The 19,529-nt window shown below is 42.3% G+C and overlaps 1 protein-coding gene across 2 annotated transcripts in view; it reads right to left on the reverse strand.

Annotated features, from left to right (window-relative positions):
* The window catches only part of RARS2 (arginyl-tRNA synthetase 2, mitochondrial), a 227,136-nt gene that overhangs the window by 126,494 nt on the left and 81,113 nt on the right, over nucleotides 1-19,529 (reverse strand). For both annotated transcript variants that reach the window (XM_053710526.1, XM_053710525.1), the window contains exon 16: nucleotides 6,310-6,419. In XM_053710526.1, coding sequence (XP_053566501.1) covers nucleotides 6,310-6,419 — 110 coding nt within the window. The remainder of the gene's footprint in view (nucleotides 1-6,309; nucleotides 6,420-19,529) is intronic.

Below are 19,529 nucleotides of genomic sequence, written 5' to 3' on the forward strand. Positions count from 1 at the left end.
TGGAAACCCTGACCAGTGAAGTAAGAATATTTTCCATGCGCCTCACAGCTGCAGAACAACGAATCTCAGGAGTCGAGGACAGACAACAAGAATCAGAGGGTTCCCTTAAACATCTACTTAAGCAAAATCAATACCTCCAAGACAAGGTGGAGGACTTAGAGAACCGCAGTTGGAGGAACAACCTGCGCATAGTGGGGGTGCCTGAGGCTGTCAAGGATAAAGACCTACTGGTTTTTGTAGCATCTATTCTCCCGAAGCTTATTGGAATGTCTCAGGATTACCTACCAATTGACATTGAAAGAGCACATCGCATAGGTCCTGATAGGCATCTTGGCAACTCAAAAGATAAGCCTCGACAAGTGATTTTCAGTGTTTGAGCTATTAGGATAAGCTGGCATTGCTGAGGGCATACAAAGCAGCAAAGGAGATCAAATATGAAGACCACAGACTTCTTCTGTTTCAGGACTTCTCAGCGGAAGTCACCAGAAGACGCAAAGACTTTGCTCCACTGCGTTTCCGGCTTCACGAGCAAGGCAGACAAGTTGCATTATTGTTTCCTGCCAAACTGCGGCTCCAGATGCCCTCAGGCCCAAAAATCTTTCATTCACCTGCAGCAGTACTGGCTTATTTGGCCACTGATAGACGTCAAGATAATGACTGAGATCCCACTAATAAGTATTTATAGCTGCTCCTTATAGCTTACGTTTTGTTTTACAATGTATGCTAACGTTTGTTTGCAGATACTGCAACTCCTTATGCCAACTGTTCTACAAGGTTTATACTGTTTGAATTGTAAGCTACTGTTATCTTATCTCAGGAAGGATCTGAGGGGGTTATGTATTCTACTCTGGGTGGGCACATTGCATTATCGCACCACACTAGGTTGCAGCTGTCTATCAGGTTGTTATTATTTTCCTTTGCTTAATGTTCACACAATATTTGTTATCATTTTCGTGCAGGTTTTAGTTTCATCTACAGCCTTATATCTACAGGGACTTTGCTATTTGAAGTATTACATATTACTACATTGCCCCATGAAAGTCCGCAGTCCGGTTAGTGCTCCCTGCAGAAAATGTACATCCCACTTATATAACTCAACAGAATGCAGTTTTCCTTTTTTTTTCAGGCGCCAATAGTTTTCCAATATCCATTATCATACTGTCCCTGTTTACTCCATATGTAAAACAATCCCCTGTAGTAAGGTTGGTTGATGAGCTGTCCTTTCACCGGGATCCCCGGGGCCGCATAGTATCTTCCCCAGATCCCCTGTATTTGAGGTTTTTCCTCTAGAGGTGGGACATTCTAAGTCACCTAGCTTTCAAAAGCCATGGCTTCTTTCATTAGCACCATTTTCACAGTTTAACTGGTATATCTCAGATAACGATTCATGTTCCTTTAACAATGTTATTTTACGAAACCTGTTGATATATGTTGAGGATGCCGGAATGATATGGCATATTGATGCTGTGTCCGGTATTCTATTGAAACTGCTGAGGCTTCCACCTCTAACCATTCTGTCTTTTTCTTTTATTCGTCCTTAAAGGGAATCTGGAGCACCCAGGATTTCGCCCTCCACAGACCTGGTATACCAGAGAAGTCTCCTCAAAAATCATTTAACAGTGAGTCTTCCCTTTAGTCCTACTTTCCTCATAATCCCATTCACATCCTATACAGAAAACCTATTCCCTACCCATGGGGTCAACATCTCTAAACATTTTAGCACAGATACTCTAATACGCAGGGATAGAACGCATGTCTGCCTTTTTACTCATGCCCTCTTCTCTGTTCACCTTGGTACCACATGGCTCTGAACCTTAGGCTGACTTCATAGAATGTTGGGGGTATTACGTCCCCAGCAAAAAGGAGTACGATCCTACAACAGCTTAAAAAGCTGCATACCGACATAGCATTACTCCAGGAAACTAAACTGTCCTCTGAAGAACACGAAAAATGTAAATCTCGTTGTGTGGGCCAGATTTTATGCTCCCCTACTGAGGGCAGAAAGAGAGGGGTAGCTGTTTTGGTGAGAAAGGGCCTCTCAATACCCTTTTCACAGGTAGAGATAGATCAAATAGGCAGATATATCCTAACACTCTTACAAGTAGGTAACTTCACGTACACTTTATGCAATGTTTATGGCCCCAATGAGTATTGCCCCACCTTTTGGTCAACTCTGTTGGCGAAACTAGCCGCTTATCCCGTCCCCATTATCATGGGGAGGGAGATTTCAACTTGGCTAAGGCTCTTCCGCTAGATAGGTTCAAAGACCCGACAATATCTTGCACCTCAAAACACCCTTTCACAAGATATAAAAGGGAAGTATCCCTGATAAACAACTTTAAAAATACCTTGGGACTCGTAGATGTGTGGAGGGCGCAAAACCTGTTGGGGAGGGATTATACTTGCCTGTCCAAGTCACACAGCAATTTGTCAAGAATAGATTACTTCCTTACGTCCTCCAAGATAATATCTCAGATTCACTACACAACTATAGAACACATAACAATTTCAATAATATAAACTTCCGTCATCTTCTCAAGACCTCCTGGACACATTATGCATCAGATAATGATGAGCATAAAAATAACCCAAATTTGTTTTGGCATGCCTCCAAAGCAGTTATGAGAGGATTTACAATTTCCTTTACAGTACACCACAATAAAAATATTAGGAGAGTCGACGAGGCATTCCTAGCAAACCTCACTGAAGCGTACAACAAATACCTCTCTGACCCCACTTCCATATCCAAGAAAAAATACTATGACCTTAAGCTTGCCAGAGACACGTTCCTAACCCAGCAAGATAACAACTTAACATACATAGACAGGGTCGATACTTTAAGCATGGAAAGAAATCAGGCAAATTGCTAGCAAATCTAGTCAGGCTATACACTCCCAAGTCACACATATTGGCCATCAATTCACAATCTCATTTAACATCAGACAATAAAGAAATAAATGTCAGAATTTGTCAAATATTACAACCTGCTTTATACTCCAGTCAAAAGATTAAATCTAGAGGCAGAACAAACGCTTCTGGAGATTCATCAAACCTCCCTAACGCTAATCAGATGAACTAAAATGCACTTCTCAATGCTAGTATTCTCCCTCAAAAAGTAATTAAAACCATAAGCAAAGCCAAGCTTGGGAAAGGCGCAGGTCCTGATGGGACCTACCTACGGAATATTAGAGCACTCCTTGCGAATGACATCGCCCCAGGGCCCCATCTTCCTATATACTGCTTACCTAGAAGGCACATCTCAAATGACAGCAGATTCACAGAGGACAACATTTTGTCTCATACCTAATAAGCCTGATAAGGGGAGACCCTACGTATGACTTCCTCCTATCGCCCAATTTCATTGCTAAACGGGGACTAACAAGATTACTGACCAAAGTATAGCTGACAGATTAGCACAGGTCTTGCCCTCAATTGTACTCATGGACCAAACTGGGTTTAGGTCAAAGGGAGATTTTCTGTGATCAACATTAGGAAAAACATTAGCAATTACTTCCCACTATTGGTATAATTCCCATTCCTTGAACCCCACTGACTTACAAGATGCTTGTCTTCTCGCACTTGATGCGGAGAAGGCATTTGACAGGATAGGGGTGGACCACTTATATACATCATTAGAAAAATTTGGTCTTTCTGGTAACTTCACAACTTTTCTTCAAAGACTGTATAGAGCCCCTAAGGCGTCATTGATAATCAATGGTGAGCTTTCCCCCTCATTTGAGTTGCAGAGGGGTACGAGGCAGGAATGCCCTCTCTCTCCTTTGCTATTGACCTGGCCATGGAACCCCTTACATGTCACATCCGACAGAATTGTGAGGGACTCGACCCTACTGCATCACCCGCAGCATCTGTTATACGCGGATGACTTGCTCTTGCTCTCGGGCGGGAATAAATTACCCCATCCTCTCACGGGACGAATCCACCTTTTTAAAATGGTTGCGCTACCTTAACTTCTATACCCTCTACAGATGCTGCCCCTCCTTCTTACTCAAGCAAGATGCAAATCAATACAGTCTGCTCTAGGACAGTTTATTTGGAGGGTAGAAAACATAGGATAGGGAAAAACTTACCTAGCTATGCCTTTAGATAAGGGGGGGGCTTCGCCTCCCACACAATTCATGGTACAACTGGGCCGCACTGGACTAAATTAACATTAGATTGGCTGGTCGGAAATACCGCTTTACTGTCTCCACACTAGAAGCCAATTTTGTTAAACCGACACATTTGGCTTTCCTGCCTCACGCGGATTTTACCCTCATTGCCATCACATAATCAAAATCACATACTATATAAAGACCCATTGAGGGTGTGGGCCAAAGTATGCAGGTTATGGGGGGTGGATAAATCTGTAAGTAACTATCTACCAATCCAGGGTAATCTACAATTCTTACCTGGATACACTACAAAAGCATTCCAATTATGGCACACGCGACAACTTACTAAGCTTAAACAACTTTTCAACCCTCTGACATTGGAAATCGTTCCTTTTCAAGAACTGAAAAATATGTTCGATCTCCCCGACTCACACAGCTTTGCGTATTTTCAGTGTAGGCATTATATCAATAAGTTAAAAGCGGACGGCTGCTCCCCAGAGAATCCACTATTATTGATAAACTGTGTGCGTTGGCAAAACAGGGATCTCACACACACTTATAATCTCACTCTACGACACTTTGAGGACTCTGCTATGCAGAGGATTACATCGAAATGGGCTAATTTTAGCAATGTTTGGTGGATAAAGACCTCACTAGTGCAAGCCTAAATAAAAATACAGACAGTCACTACTCTCTGCGAACCTGCGAGAATCCCACCTAAAATTTTTGCAACAGGCTTACATAACCCCGAGCCTCCGTTCTAGATGGGTTCCTGGGGCTGAGGATACTTGTCCCAAGTGTAGCTATACCTCACCGGATTGGGTGCACCTGCTATGGTGACTGTCCTAAATTGAAGAGCTTTGGCTCAAAATCTCCTATTGGCTCACAAAGGTAACAAAGACACAGACAGTCCTTTCAGCTCAACATATAATATTTTTAATCCCAAATGATAGGATACTACCTTTTGATAGTTTCATATCCATAGTTATAGTCTTGGCGAAACAACTGATCCTGACAGGATGGGCGGGGGAAAAAACTCCTCCTTTCCAGAAACTACTCAGAAACATACACACCCAGATGTTAGTCAAGCAGGCAGATGTGAAAGGGAATCCAGAAAAGCGAATTAAACGCTTTCTATACAAATGGGTAGTTTATATTTTGTACCTACAAGAGACAGTTAGAAAAAGAGTCATACATCCATTTAGAAACAGCCTCTTTATCCTAAATGAGAATCTTAAAGGTAATTAGTGTTTCTCAGATCCCCACAATTAATTACATCCTAGTTGTAAATAAGTTTGACACAGTCAGGGTTTCCCTCTTTGCTGCCCTCCCCCCCACTTCTCCACTTCAAGGTCGTGGTCTGTGGGGGGCGAATTGAGCCTAGGGGGGCTCCAGGTAAGTAGACATGTGTTTGTTTTGTTCTCTTCTGGTTTTGTTTTTTATTTTGTTCTAACTATATAAAGAAAATTGGATCCAAACCTCTGCATGACTAAGCTACGTAGGCCAATTACTACGTATCTAGACAAGTATCCTGAACTGTTTTAACATCTTAACTTTTCTTTTTGGTTTTACTACAGTACTGTTATGCAGTGCCCTTTACTTCCTGTCACAGCCGTACAAGGAGGAGATGGGGCCCCTGCAGGAAGATTTAGCTTAGCTTGATGTCATAAAGCTTCTAGGCTGGTTACTATTAAGTGAGTAGACTAAATAACAGGGAGTCAGACTTGTTCATGCCTAGATCAGTCAGAATGTAACCTAAGTTCCATAGATGTCAGCTCCCATATCACACTGGGGGCAGGGCTATACTGATATTTCTTCATAATGCAAGAAAACAAGTTCTTTGCTGTTTGTTTTTTTTACACAATCTGTTTCTTTTTAGGTTTACTTTGATTTAACATATTTGTTTTTACTGAAAGAGCACTGTCTAATATCCCTTTAATAAATCATGGGCTTTCAAGTGTTGTACACCTTTACCATATGTTTCTATGGGAATCCACATCCAGACTGCATCCTGTGCTTATAGAGATTTCCTTAAAACCACAGAAATAGGCTAATAGGCTAGTAATGACATCATAATCTACTGTCTACAGCAAAACTAGTGGACTGGATCTGGAAATATAGTTGGACGGAGACTCCAAACACATGACTGTCCTACAATAGTACACCACAGAAACAAACCAAAGTAAGCACAAGATACCTGTGTAGCCTGGCATGTGAATACTGCATAAACACTCCTGTATCACCAGAACTCTGCAATGCCTTATCCCAATCAAAGTTGTAATCAGATGAAAGTTGGCCCTTGAAATCCTGAAATGGTAACAAAATAAAAAAAAAATATCAAGAAAACATTTAGAAGCGTCACAAACTGGATTCACATTATGTTTTTTTTTTTTTTTTTTTTTAAAGAACAAAACATTTTTCAGGCATTTTACCCCCTCCCCTCCAGATTATTACACCTGGTATATTCATTTTATGCTGAATAATCCTGTCACATGGGCATTTTCGCATATTTAGTGTTACAGGTAAAGTACCCTCTAATTGTGAATTTTTTTCCAGTAAGAGGATGGGCAAATGTAGAACCCTTTATCATCGAATTACAGTTTCCACAACTCAAACATGGATAACAGCCCTGATTTTTAAGTTAGAAAAATTTTGGTTAAATCCACTTGCACTGCCTAAATCCGTATGCAATATACGGATGACAACTGTGTAGTATAGACCAATGTTTCCTCACAATTTTGATTATTTCACCACTATGGTTATTATGGTCCATAACCATTACAATACGTTTCTCTACTTACCGGGGTGCGCTGTAGCTGATGCGGGTTACAGGGAGGGGGGATGACTTACCGGGGAGCACTGTTGCTGATGCGGGCTACAGGAGAGGGGGTGCGCTGTGGTTGATGCGGGTTACAGGGAGGGGGGGTGTGCTGGGACTTACGGTAGTTACAGGCGGTGCTTATGATGTTAAAGGGGTTGCTTATTGGGGGGGTTACAGTGGCAGCTGATGGGACTTATGTAGGTTACAGAGGGGGACTTATGGGGGTTACAGGGGGTGCAGGGTTACAGTGGGAGCTGATGGGGCTTATGTAGGTTACAGAGAGGGGCTTATGGGGGTTACTGGGGGTGCCGACGTGAAAATCGTGATTAAATCGCATGTGATCTTTTCTTTTTTCCATATTGCCCAGCCCTACCCCACTTGCACTACTTTGTTGTCCAAATTCTATTTTCAAAGGATTTTCTTTAACCCTGTCACTGCTAGGTAATTTTCACACCCCAATGCTAAGCCAATTTTGAATTATAATTTTTTTGTGGTTGACCACCGCTGTTACTGTGTTCACCTTACTAAATTGTCATCAACGGTAGCCACATGTGAAATAGGGGGTCATATGGGCTTTTGGGGGTTATAATATAAGTCAGAGAGTCCCATTTGTGCAGTACAGAAATAAAAGCACTTTTTTTCACAGTGATCATCTGGCTATAAAGAAAAATGTATATATATTTTTTTAGAGGGAGACTTGTCTACTATAAAATAAAAAAACTTTATGATGGGTCTCTAGACATAGGATTTTTTTATTGTGGATACAATGCCCATTCCCAAGCAAACCCCATGTATTGTGTTTGTACTTTTTTTTAAAACATTGAGGGCCTGATGATCTAAACTTTGCCGGATCAAATACAGGGGCTGCCCTCATGATATTATCTTAAAAAAGGGGCGGAGATGTCTCCTATAGAAAGTAATGGAGCTTACTGGAAAGCGAAACATCACTGTATAAAGCGAAGTTAGGAGTGAGCAGGAGGCGCACTATAAAAATGAAATCCTGCATCAAAAACAAATCACATTGAGCTGCTTTCTGCAAATAGCATCTTAACTTGGATCGGCTTTTTTTATCAATTGGGATTAATCCCTTAAACCGTTAAGGAAGGCTTTTCCTGCTTTATTTTTAGGACACAACTACGAAGCGTATTGCCATGTTCTACATTACCAAATTTAACTTATGTATTTTATATTGCCCTATACATAAACAACACAAAAAAAAAAGGGGGGTCCCTCTCTTTCCGCCCTCCCACTCCCCCCTTACTCCTCCGATCCTGGGGGATCACCCCAATCACTATGTTTGACACCCAGTCCCTCTCTCCTTCTCCATCCACTGTTTTGGGAGATCCTCCCCTAATATTAAAGGGACAGTCTAGTAAAAATTAAACGTTTATGATTTAGATAGGATATGCAATTTTCAAACAATTTTTTAATTTACTTTCATCATCATGCTTTGTTCCCTTGGTGGTATTTTTGAAAAGCTAAATCTAGCTAGGCTCAAACAGATTTCTAAACCGTTGAAAACCGCCTCTTAGCTCAGAGTATTTTGAAAGTTTTTTACAGTTAGACAGTGTTAGTTCATGTGTGTCATATACATAACATTGTGCTCACTCCCGTGGAGTTTAGGAGTCTGCACTGTTGCCTAAACTGCATGTCTGTCAAAAGCACTGAGATAAGGGGGCAGTCTGCAGAGACTTAGATACAAGGTAATCACAGAGGTAAAACATTTATTAATATAACGGTGTTGGTTATGCAAAACTGGGGAATGGGTTATAAAACAGAATTTATGTTTACCTGATAAATTTCTTTCTCCTACGGTGTGTCCAGTCCACGGCTTCATCCTTACTTGTGGGATATTCTCATTCCCTACAGGAAATGGCAAAGAGAGCACACAGCAAAGCTGTCCATATAGCCCCCCCTCTGGCTCCGCCCCCCAGTCATTCGACCGACGGTTAGGAGAAAAAGGAGAAACCATAAGGTGCCGTGGTGACTGTAGTGTACAAAAAACTAAAATTTTAAACCTGACTAAAAGCCAGGGCGGGCCGTGGACCGGACACACCGTAGGAGAAAGAAATTTATCAGGTAAACATAAATTCTGTTTTCTACTACATTGGTGTGTCCGGTCCACGGCTTCATCCTTACTTGTGGGAACCAAAACCAAAGCTTTAGGACACGGATGAAGGGAGGGAACAAGTCAGGTAACCTAAACGGAAGGCACCACTGCTTGCAAAACCTTTCTCCCAAAAATAGCCTCCGAAGAAGCATAAGTATTGAATTTGTAAAATTTGGCAAATGTATGCAGAGAAGACCAAGTCGCTGCCTTACAGATCTGTTCAACAGAAGCCTCATTCTTGAAGGCCCATGTGGAAGCCACAGCTCTAGTAGAGTGAGCTGTAATTCGTTCAGGAGGCTGCCGTCCGGCAGTCTCATAAGCTAATCGGATGATGCTTTTTATCCAAAAGGAAAGAGAGGTAGCAGTAGCTTTCTGACCTCTCCTCTTACCAAAATAGACGACAAACAAGGATGATGTCCGTCTGAAATCCTTTGTTGCTTCTAAATAGAATTTTAAAGCACGAACGACATCTAGGTTATGTAACAAACGTTCCCTTCTTCGAAACTGGATTCGGACACAGAGAAGGAACAACTATTTCCTGGTTAATATTCCTGTTGGAAACCACCTTTGGAAGAAAACCAGGCTTGGTACGTAAAACTACCTTATCTGTATGAAAAACCAGATAGGGTGAAGTACACTGCAAAGCAGACAATTCAGAAACTCTTCTAGCAGAAGAAATAGCAACCAAAAACAGAACTTTCCAAGATAGTAACTTAATATCTATGGAATGTAAAGGTTCAAACGGAACCCCTTGAAGAACTGAAAGAACCAAGTTTAGACTGAATGGAGGAGTCATAGGTCTTCTGACTAACGCCTGTACAAACGCTTGTACATCTGGCACGGCTGCCAGACGTTTGTGCAACAAGACAGACAGAGCAGATATCTGTCCTTTTAGAGAACTAGCTGACAGACTTTTCTCCAAACCCTCTTGGAGAAAGGAAAGTATCCTTGGAATCCTAATTTTACTCCATGAGTAACCCTTGGATTCGCACCAACAGATATATTTTTGCCATATCTTAAGGTAAATTTTCCTGGTCACAGGTTTTCTGGCCTGAACCAGAGTATCTATAACAGATTCCGAAAACCCACGCTTAGATAGAATCAAGCGTTCAATTTCCAAGCAGTCAGTTGCAAAGAAACTAGATTTGGATGTTCGAATGGACCTTGTACTAGAAGGTCCTGTCTCAAAGGTAGCTTCCATGGTGGAGCCGATGACATATTCACCAGGTCTGCATACCAAGTCCTGCGTGGCCATGCAGGAGCTATTAGAATCACCGAAGCCTTCTCCTGTTTGATCCTGGCTACTAGCCTGGGAAGGAGAGGAAATGGTGGAAACACATAAGCTAGATTGAACGACCAAGGCGCCACTAATGCATCTACTAGTGTCGCCTTGGGATCCCTGGATCTGGACCCGTAGCGTGGAACCTTGGAGTTCTGACGAGACGCCATCAGATCCATATCTGGAATGCCCCATAGTTGAGTTAACTGGGCAAAGACCTCCGGGTGAAGTTCCCACTCCCCCGGATGGAAAGTCTGACGACTCAAATAATCCGCCTCCCAGTTGTCTACTCCTGGGATGTGAATTGCAGATAGATGGCAGAAGTGATCCTCCGCCCATTTGATGATCTTGGATACCTCTCTCATCGCCAGGGAACTCTTTGTCCCTCCCTGATGATTGATGTACGCTACAGTCGTCATGTTGTCCGATTGAAATCTTATGAATTTGGCCTTCGCTAGTTGAGGCCAAGCCAGGAGCGCATTGAATATCGCTCTCAGTTCCAAAATGTTTATCGGGAGGAGAGACTCTTCCCGAAACCATAGACCCTGAGCTTTCAGGGAGTCCCAGACCGCGCCCCAGCCTAAGAGACTGGCGTCGGTCGTGAGAATGATCCACTCTGGCCTGCGGAAACTCATTCCCTGAGACAACCTCCAGAGGAGTGAGTCTCTGGTTTTCTGGTCCATTTGAATCTGGGGAGACAAGTCTGCATAATCCCCATTCCACTGTTTGAGCATGCACAGTTGCAATGGTCTTAAATGAATTTGAGCAAAAGGAACCACGTCCATTGCCGCAACCATTAGTCCTATTACCTCCATGTACTGAGCTATGGAGGGCTGAGGAATAGATTGAAGAACTCGACAAGCGTTCAGAAGCTTTAACTTCCTGACCTCTGTCAGAAAGATCTTCATTTCTACGGAGTCTATTATTGTTCCCAGAAAGGGAACCCTTGTGGACGGGGACAGGGAACTTTTTTCTATGTTCACCTTCCACCCGTGAGATCTGAGAAAGGCTAAAACAATGTCTGTATGAGCCCTTGCTTTGGGAAGGGACGAAGCTTGTATTAGAATGTCGTCTAGGTAAGGTGCTACTGCAATGCCCCTCGGCCTTAGCACCGCTAGAAGGGACCCTAGCACCTTTGTGAAAATTCTGGGAGCAGTGGCTAAACTGAACGGAAGAGCCATGAACTGGTAATGTTTGTCCAGAAAGGCGAACCTCAGGAACTGATGGTGATCTTTGTGGATAGGAATATGCAGGTACGCATCCTTTAAGTCCACGGTAGTCATGTATTGACCCTCCTGGATCGTTGGTAAAATTGTCCGAATGGTTTCCATTTTGAATGATGGAACTCTAACACCACATACTCTTTACCATCCCCGTGGAGATGCTACTTGTACAGAGCGGCAAAGAGAATGACTGGGGGGGCGGAGCCAGAGGGGGGGCTATATGGATAGCTTTGCTGTGTGCTCTCTTTGCCATTTCCTATAGGGAATGAGAATATCCCACAAGTAAGGATGAAGTCGTGGACCGGACACACAAATGTAGGAGAAAAGGGAATAACTATCTTTTTAAACAATAACAATTCTGGTGTAGACTGTCCTTTAAAGAGTAAAAATGCTGCCGTTTTCTGTAGTGGAGCTATAAATTGAATCTGGGTTACTAACCTTTAACCACTTGCCAAAGTATAGTCCGAGATACTTTTCCTGCAGTAATTTGTTATCTTACATTTCTATTGTCATTCGTAATTTCATATTAGCCACAAATTCTGATATGCTGGGCGCCTTTGTAGACTTCCATTCTCTAAAAATGTAATTACGCACTGCCAAGATGGCCATATTTATCAGCTGTTGGTGTCCACCCCATGTGGTGATTTTAGTTGTATTTTTCAGCCAAAAATTTACCTTGCTCCAGTACTGTCTAATTTTAGGGCAGTCCCAAAAACAGTGCATTATATCAGCCTTATTCGACTTGAATTTATGGCATTTGCCTTTTTGATTATTCTGGGACCACTTATTAATTTTATCAGGCGTATAGTGACATTTATTTATCACTTTCAGTTGCGATTCCCTCCAGCTAATTATTGTTGTGGCCTTTTCTGCTAGGGTTATACTCTTCATAATAGCCTGTGAATTTAAGTCTGGAAAATATTTAGTGAACCCCATTTTCAGCGTATTAACGTAGTCCTGGCCATATTTAGTTAATAATAATTAGTTTGTACGAAAATGCAATAGAACGCCTCACTGCTCTATATATGTTGATCCCTGCTTCTACATCTTTCATACCTCAATCCCATCCTTTCATCTGGAATATCTGTGTAATATAACTCCTACTTTGCAAGTATGCAAAAACATTTTTTTGAGGGAAGGTGATATTTTATAACTAATTCTTCATAAGTCCTAATTGCTGTTTTATCTTCCTTAATTAATTGTGTAAAAGTATTTAATCCCTTCCTATTGCAGTCTCTGAAGATTGGATTGTATAGACCAGGTGTGAAGTCAGGTATACCTCTTATTGGTAGAAAATGTGAACTTCTGTAGTCTACCCCTATTGCATTACAGTATTTCTGCCAGGCCTGAACAATATTTGCAAATGTCCTCATAGCGCTGACATTGCTAGGTAATAGCCTATATGGATAGTGAAGTAATGCTTTTAAATTAAAAGGCGCAATTAGATTTGATTCTCTATCATAATAATTAACATATTGTGCTTCAGTCAACCAATCTACTGCATATTTAACCATAGTTACCCAATTGTAATATCTAGTTTGAGAGACAATTTAGTGCACGCCCACGCTAAATGTTCAGCCCATTTTACGATAAAACAGCAATTAGACTTTGTATTTTTGTACTTATAAATACAAATTTCTAAGCGTATTTTGCATATCCAGTGTACTTAAATTATGATTAAGCTGTGCATATTTAATATGATTTACAAATACATTTTGCGTTTTTATTATAAAATACAATTTTTTGGTGAACAATTTTGTTATGACTTTTGATGCACCTTAACAATACAGTTTTTTCCCGAGTATGTGTGTGAATTTTTCAACAATTCATTTTGTATGATTTTTAAAATTACGATTTTCATTGTGCACTTTTGTAATGTGTGCATCTTCTTCCCATACAAAAATGCAGTATACGCCCCTCAGCGAGACACCCTGTTTTCAGAGTAAAAAGTGGCTTTAGATCATTCCACCAGGGAAATAGAAGTACTGGTGAGCATTCTTAAATAATAAAACTTTAGATCATTGGGCCCCTAGTTTGTTGTGGTTTTCTGAGACCACCACCATTTAAAAAAACATAATTTATGCTTACCTGATAAATTCCTTTCTTCTGTTGTGTGATCAGTCCACGGGTCATCATTACTTCTGGGATATAACTCCTCCCCAACAGGAAATGCAAGAGGATTCACCCAGCAGAGCTGCATATAGCTCCTCCCCTCTACGTCAGTCCCAGTCATTCGACAAGAAACAACGAGAAAGGAGTAACCAAGGGTGAAGTGGTGACTGGAGTATAATTTAAAAGATATTTACCTGCCTTAAAACAGGGCGGGCCGTGGGACTGATCACACAACAGAAGAAAGGAATTTATCAGGTAAGCATAAATTATGTTTTCTTCTGTTATGTGTGATCAGTCCACGGGTCATCATTACTTCTGGGATACCAATACCAAAGCAAAAGTACACGGATGACGGGAGGGATAGGCAGGCTCATTATACAGAAGGAACCACTGCCTGAAGAACCTTTCTCCCAAAAATAGCCTCCGAAGAAGCAAAAGTGTCAAATTTGTAAAATTTGGAAAAAGTATGAAGCGAAGACCAAGTTGCAGCCTTGCAAATCTGTTCAACAGAGGCCTCATTCTTAAAGGCCCAAGTGGAAGCCACAGCTCTAGTGGAGTGAGCTGTAATTCTTTCAGGAGGCTGCTGTCCAGCAGTCTCATAGGCTAAACGTATTATGCTACGAAGCCAAAAAGAGAGAGAGGTAGCAGAAGCTTTTTGACCTCTCCTCTGTCCAGAGTAAACGACAAACAAGGAAGAAGTTTGGCGAAAATCTTTAGTTGCCTGCAAGTAGAACTTGAGGGCACGAACTACATCCAGATTGTGTAAAAGACGTTCCTTCTTTGAAGAAGGATTTGGACACAAGGATGGGACAACAATCTCTTGATTGATGTTCCTGTTAGTGACTACCTTAGGTAAGAACCCAGGTTTAGTACGCAGAACTACCTTGTCTGAGTGAAAAATCAGATAAGGGGAATCACAATGTAAGGCTGATAACTCAGAGACTCTTCGAGCCGAGGAAATAGCCATTAAAAAACAGAACTTTCCAAGATAACATTTTTATATCAATGGAATGAAGGGGTTCAAACGGAACACCCTGTAAAACGTTAAGAACTAAGTTTAAACTCCATGGTGGAGCAACAGCTTTAAACACAGGCTTGATCCTAGCTAAAGCCTGACAAAAGGACTGGACGTCTGGATTTTCTGACAGACGTCTGTGTAACAAGATGGACAGAGCTGAAATCTGTCCCTTTAATGAACTAGCTGATAAACCCTTTTCTAAACCTTCTTGTAGAAAAGACAATATCCTAGCGATCCTAACCTACTCCAGGAGTAACCTTTGGATTCGCACCAGTATAGGTATTTCCGCCATATTTTATGGTAAATCCTTCTGGTAACAGGCTTCCTAGCCTGAATCAGGGTATCAATAACCGACTCAGAAAAACCACGTTTTGATAAAATCAAGCGTTCAATTTCCAAGCAGTCAGCTTCAGAGAAGTTAGATTTTGATGTTTGAATGGACCCTGTATCAGAAGGTCCTGTCTCAGAGGTAGAGACCAAGGCGGACAGGATGACATGTCCACTAGATCTGCATACCAAGTCCTGCGTGGCCAAGCAGGTGCTATTAGAATTACTGATGCTCTCTCCTGTTTGATTTTGGCAATCAATCGAGGAAGCAGCGGGAAGGGTGGAAACACATAAGCCATCCTGAAGTTCCAAGGTGCTGTCAAAGCATCTATCAGAACTGCTCCCGGATCCCTGGATCTGGACCCGTAGCGAGGAAGTTTGGCGTTCTGGCGAGACGCCATGAGATCTATCTCTGGTTTGCCCCAACGTCGAAGTATTTGGGCAAAGACCTCCGGATGAAGTTCCCACTCCCCCGGATGAAGAGTCTGGCGACTCAAGAAATCCGCCTCCCAGTTCTCCACTCCCGGGATGTGGATTGCTGACAGGTGGCAAGAGTGAGACTCTGCCCAGCGAATTATCTTTGATACTTCCATCATTGCTAGGGAGCTTCTTGTCCCTCCCTGATGGTTGATGTAAGCTACAGTCGTGATGTTGTCCGACTGAAACCTGATGAACCCCCGAGTTATTAACTGGGGCCAAGCCAGAAGGGCATTGAGAACTGCTCTCAATTCCAGAATGTTTATTGGAAGGAGACTCTCCTCCTGATTCCATAGTCCCTGAGCCTTCAGAGAATTCCAGACAGCGCCCCAACCTAGTAGGCTGGCGTCTGTTGTTACAATTGTCCAGTCTGGCCTGCTGAATGGCATTCCCCTGGACAGGTGTGGCCGATGAAGCCACCATAGAAGAGAATTTCTGGTCTCTTGATTCAGATTCAGAGTAGGGGACAAATCTGAGTAATCCCCATTCCACTGACTTAGCATGCATAGTTGCAGCGGTCTGAGGTGTAGGCGTGCAAAAGGTACTATGTCCATTGCCGCTACCATTAAGCCGATCACCTCCATGCATTGAGCTACTGACGGGTGTTGAATGGAATGAAGGACGCGGCATGCATTTTGAAGTTTTGTTAACCTGTCTTCTGTCAGGTAAATCTTCATTTCTACAGAATCTATAAGAGTCCCCAAGAATGGAACTCTTGTGAGAGGAAAGAGAGAACTCTTCTTTTCGTTCACTTTCCATCCATGCGACCTTAGAAATGCCAGAACTAACTCTGTATGAGACTTGGCAGTTTGAAAGCTTGAAGCTTGTATTAGAATGTCGTCTAGGTACGGAGCTACCGAAATCCCTCGCGGTCTTAGTACCGCTAGAAGGGCACCCAGAACCTTTGTGAAGATTCTTGGAGCCGTAGCCAATCCGAATGGAAGAGCTACAAACTGGTAGTGCCTGTCTAAGAAGGCAAACCTTAGATACCGGTGATGATCTTTGTGGATCGGTATGTGAAGGTAAGCATCCTTTAAATCCACTGTGGTCATGAACTGACCCTCTTGGATCATGGGTAAAATAGTCCGAATAGTTTCCATTTTGAACGATGGAACTCTTAGGAATTTGTTTAGAGTCTTTAAATCTAAGATTGGCCTGAAAGTTCCCTCTTTTTTGGGAACCACAAACAGGTTTGAGTAGAACCCTTGTCCTTGTTCCGACCACGGAACCGGATGGATCACTCCCATTGTTAACAGATCTTGTACGCAGCGTAGAAACGCTTCTTTCTTTATCGGTTTGTTGACAACCTTGACAGATGAAATCTCCCTCTTGGGGGAGATAATTTGAAGTCTAGAAGGTATCCCTGAGATATGATCTCTAGTGCCCAGGGATCCTGAACATCTCTTGCCCAGGCCTGGGCGAAGAGAGAGAGTCTGCCCCCTACTAGATCCGGTCCCGGATCGGGGGCTCTCGGTTCATGCTGTCTTTGGGGCAGCAGCAGGTTTCCTGGCCTGCTTGCTTTTGTTCCAGGACTGGTTTAGGCTTCCAGCCTTGCCTGTAACGAGCAACAGCTCCTTCCTGTTTTGGTGCAGTGGAGGTTGATGCTGCTCCTGTTTTGAAATTCCGAAAAGGGACGAAAATTAGACTGTCTAGCCTTAGCTTTGGCCTTGTCTTGAGGTAGGGCGTGGCCCTTACCTCCCGTAATGTCAGCGATAATTTCTTTCAAACCGGGCCCGAATAAGGACTGCCCCTTGAAAGGTATATTAAGTAATTTGGACTTAGAAGTAACATCAGCTGACCAGGATTTTAGCCACAGTGCCCTGCGTGCCTGTATGGCGAATCCTGAGTTCTTAGCCGTAAGTTTGGTTAAATGTACTACGGCCTCCGAAATGAAAGAATTAGCTAGTTTAAGGACTCTAAGCCTGTCCGTAATGTCGTCTAGCGTAGAGGAACTAAGGTTCTCTTCCAGCGACTCAATCCAAAATGCTGCCGCAGCCGTAATCGGCGCGATACATGCAAGGGGTTGTAATATAAAACCTTGTTGAACAAACATTTTCTTAAGGTAACCCTCTAATTTTTTATCCATTGGATCTGAGAAAGCACAGCTATCCTCCACCGGGATAGTGGTACGCTTAGCTAAAGTAGAAACTGCTCCCTCCACCTTGGGGACCGTTTGCCATAAGTCCCGAGTGGTGGCGTCTATTGGAAACATCTTTCTAAATATTGGAGGGGGTGAGAACGGCACACCGGGTCTATCCCACTCCTTAGTAACAATTTCAGTTAGTCTCTTAGGTATAGGAAAAAACGTCAGTACTTCGCCGGTACCGCAAAGTATTTATCCAACCTACACAGTTTCTCTGGTATTGCAAACAGTGTTACAATCGTTGAGAGCTGCTAAGACCTCCCCTAGTAGTACACGGAGGTTCTCCAATTTAAATTTAAAATTTGAAATATCTGAGTCCAATCTGTTTGGATCAGAACCGTCACCCACAGAATGAAGCTCTCCGTCCTCATGCTCTGCGAGCTGTGACGCAGTATCAGACATGGCCCTAGCATTGTCAGCGCACTCTGTTCTCACCCCAGAGTGATCACGCTTGCCTCTTAGTTCAGGTAATTTAGACAAAACTTCAGTCATAACAGTAGCCATATCTTGTAATGTTATCTGTAATGGCCGCCCAGATGTACTAGGCGCCAAAAATATCACGCACCTCCCGGGCGGGAGATGCAGGTACTGTCGCGTGAGGCGAGTTAGTCGGCATAACTCTCCCCTCGCTGTTTGGTGAAATTTGTTCACATTGTACAGATTGACTTTTATTTAAAGTAGCATCAATACAGTTAGTACATAAATTTCTATTGGGCTCCACCTTGGCATTGGAACAAATGACACAGATATCTTCCTCTGAGTCAGACATGTTTAACACACTAGCAAAAAACTTACAACTTGGTTATAATCTTTTTTAGCAAAAAACGTACTGTGCCTCAAAGAGGTACTAACGATTAAATGACAGTTGAAATAATGAACTGAAAAACAGTTATTGCATCAAATTTTAAAACAACACAACTTTTAGCAAAGGTTTGTTCCCATTAGTAAAAAACAACACTAATTAAATTTGTACATAAGAAAACAAAACAACGTTTTTTATACACAGTCACTATAAGAATTCTCACAGCTCTGCTGAGAGAATTTACCTCCCTTCAAAGAAGTTTGAAGACCCCTGAGATCTGTCAGAAATGAACCGGATCATGCAGGACATATAAAAGTAGCTGACTGGAATTTTTTGATGCGTAGCAAAGAGCGCCAAAAACGGCCCCTCCCTCTCCCACACAGCAGTGAAGAGAACGAAACTGTCACAATTAAAGCAAAAAACTGCCAAGTGGAAAATAATGCCCAAACATTTATTCACACAGTACCTCAGCAATGTAAACGATTCTACATTCCAGCAAAAACGTTTAACATGAGAATAGTTATTAAAAGGATTAGTGACCTTAACACAGTAGTTCCGGTGAAATACCATCCCCAGAATACTGAAGTGTATACATACATGTCATTTTAACGGTATTGGCAGGCTTTTCTCATCAATTCCATTCAGAAAATAAAAACTGCCACATACCTCAATGCAGATTCATCTGCCCGCTGTCCCCTGATCTGAAGCCTTTACCTCCCTCAGATGGTCGAGAACAGCAATATGATCTTAACGACTCCGGTTAAAATCATAGTAAAAAATCTCTGTCAGATTCTTCCTCAAACTCTGCCAGAGAAGTAATAACACGCTCCGGTGCTATTTTAAAATAACAAACTTTTGATTGAAGTCATAAAAACTAAGTATAATCACCATAGTCCTCTCACACATCCTATCTAGTCGTTGGGTGCAAGAGAATGACTGGGACTGACGTAGAGGGGAGGAGCTATATGCAGCTCTGCTGGGTGAATCCTCTTGCATTTCCTGTTGGGGAGGAGTTATATCCCAGAAGTAATGATGACCCGTGGACTGATCACACATAACAGAAGAAAGCAGGCGATTCTTTATCAAATGAGGGGTCTTGTAGGTC

The sequence above is a fragment of the Bombina bombina genome, chromosome 4 (assembly GCF_027579735.1).
Source record: "Bombina bombina isolate aBomBom1 chromosome 4, aBomBom1.pri, whole genome shotgun sequence".
Lineage (NCBI taxonomy): Eukaryota > Metazoa > Chordata > Amphibia > Anura > Bombinatoridae > Bombina > Bombina bombina.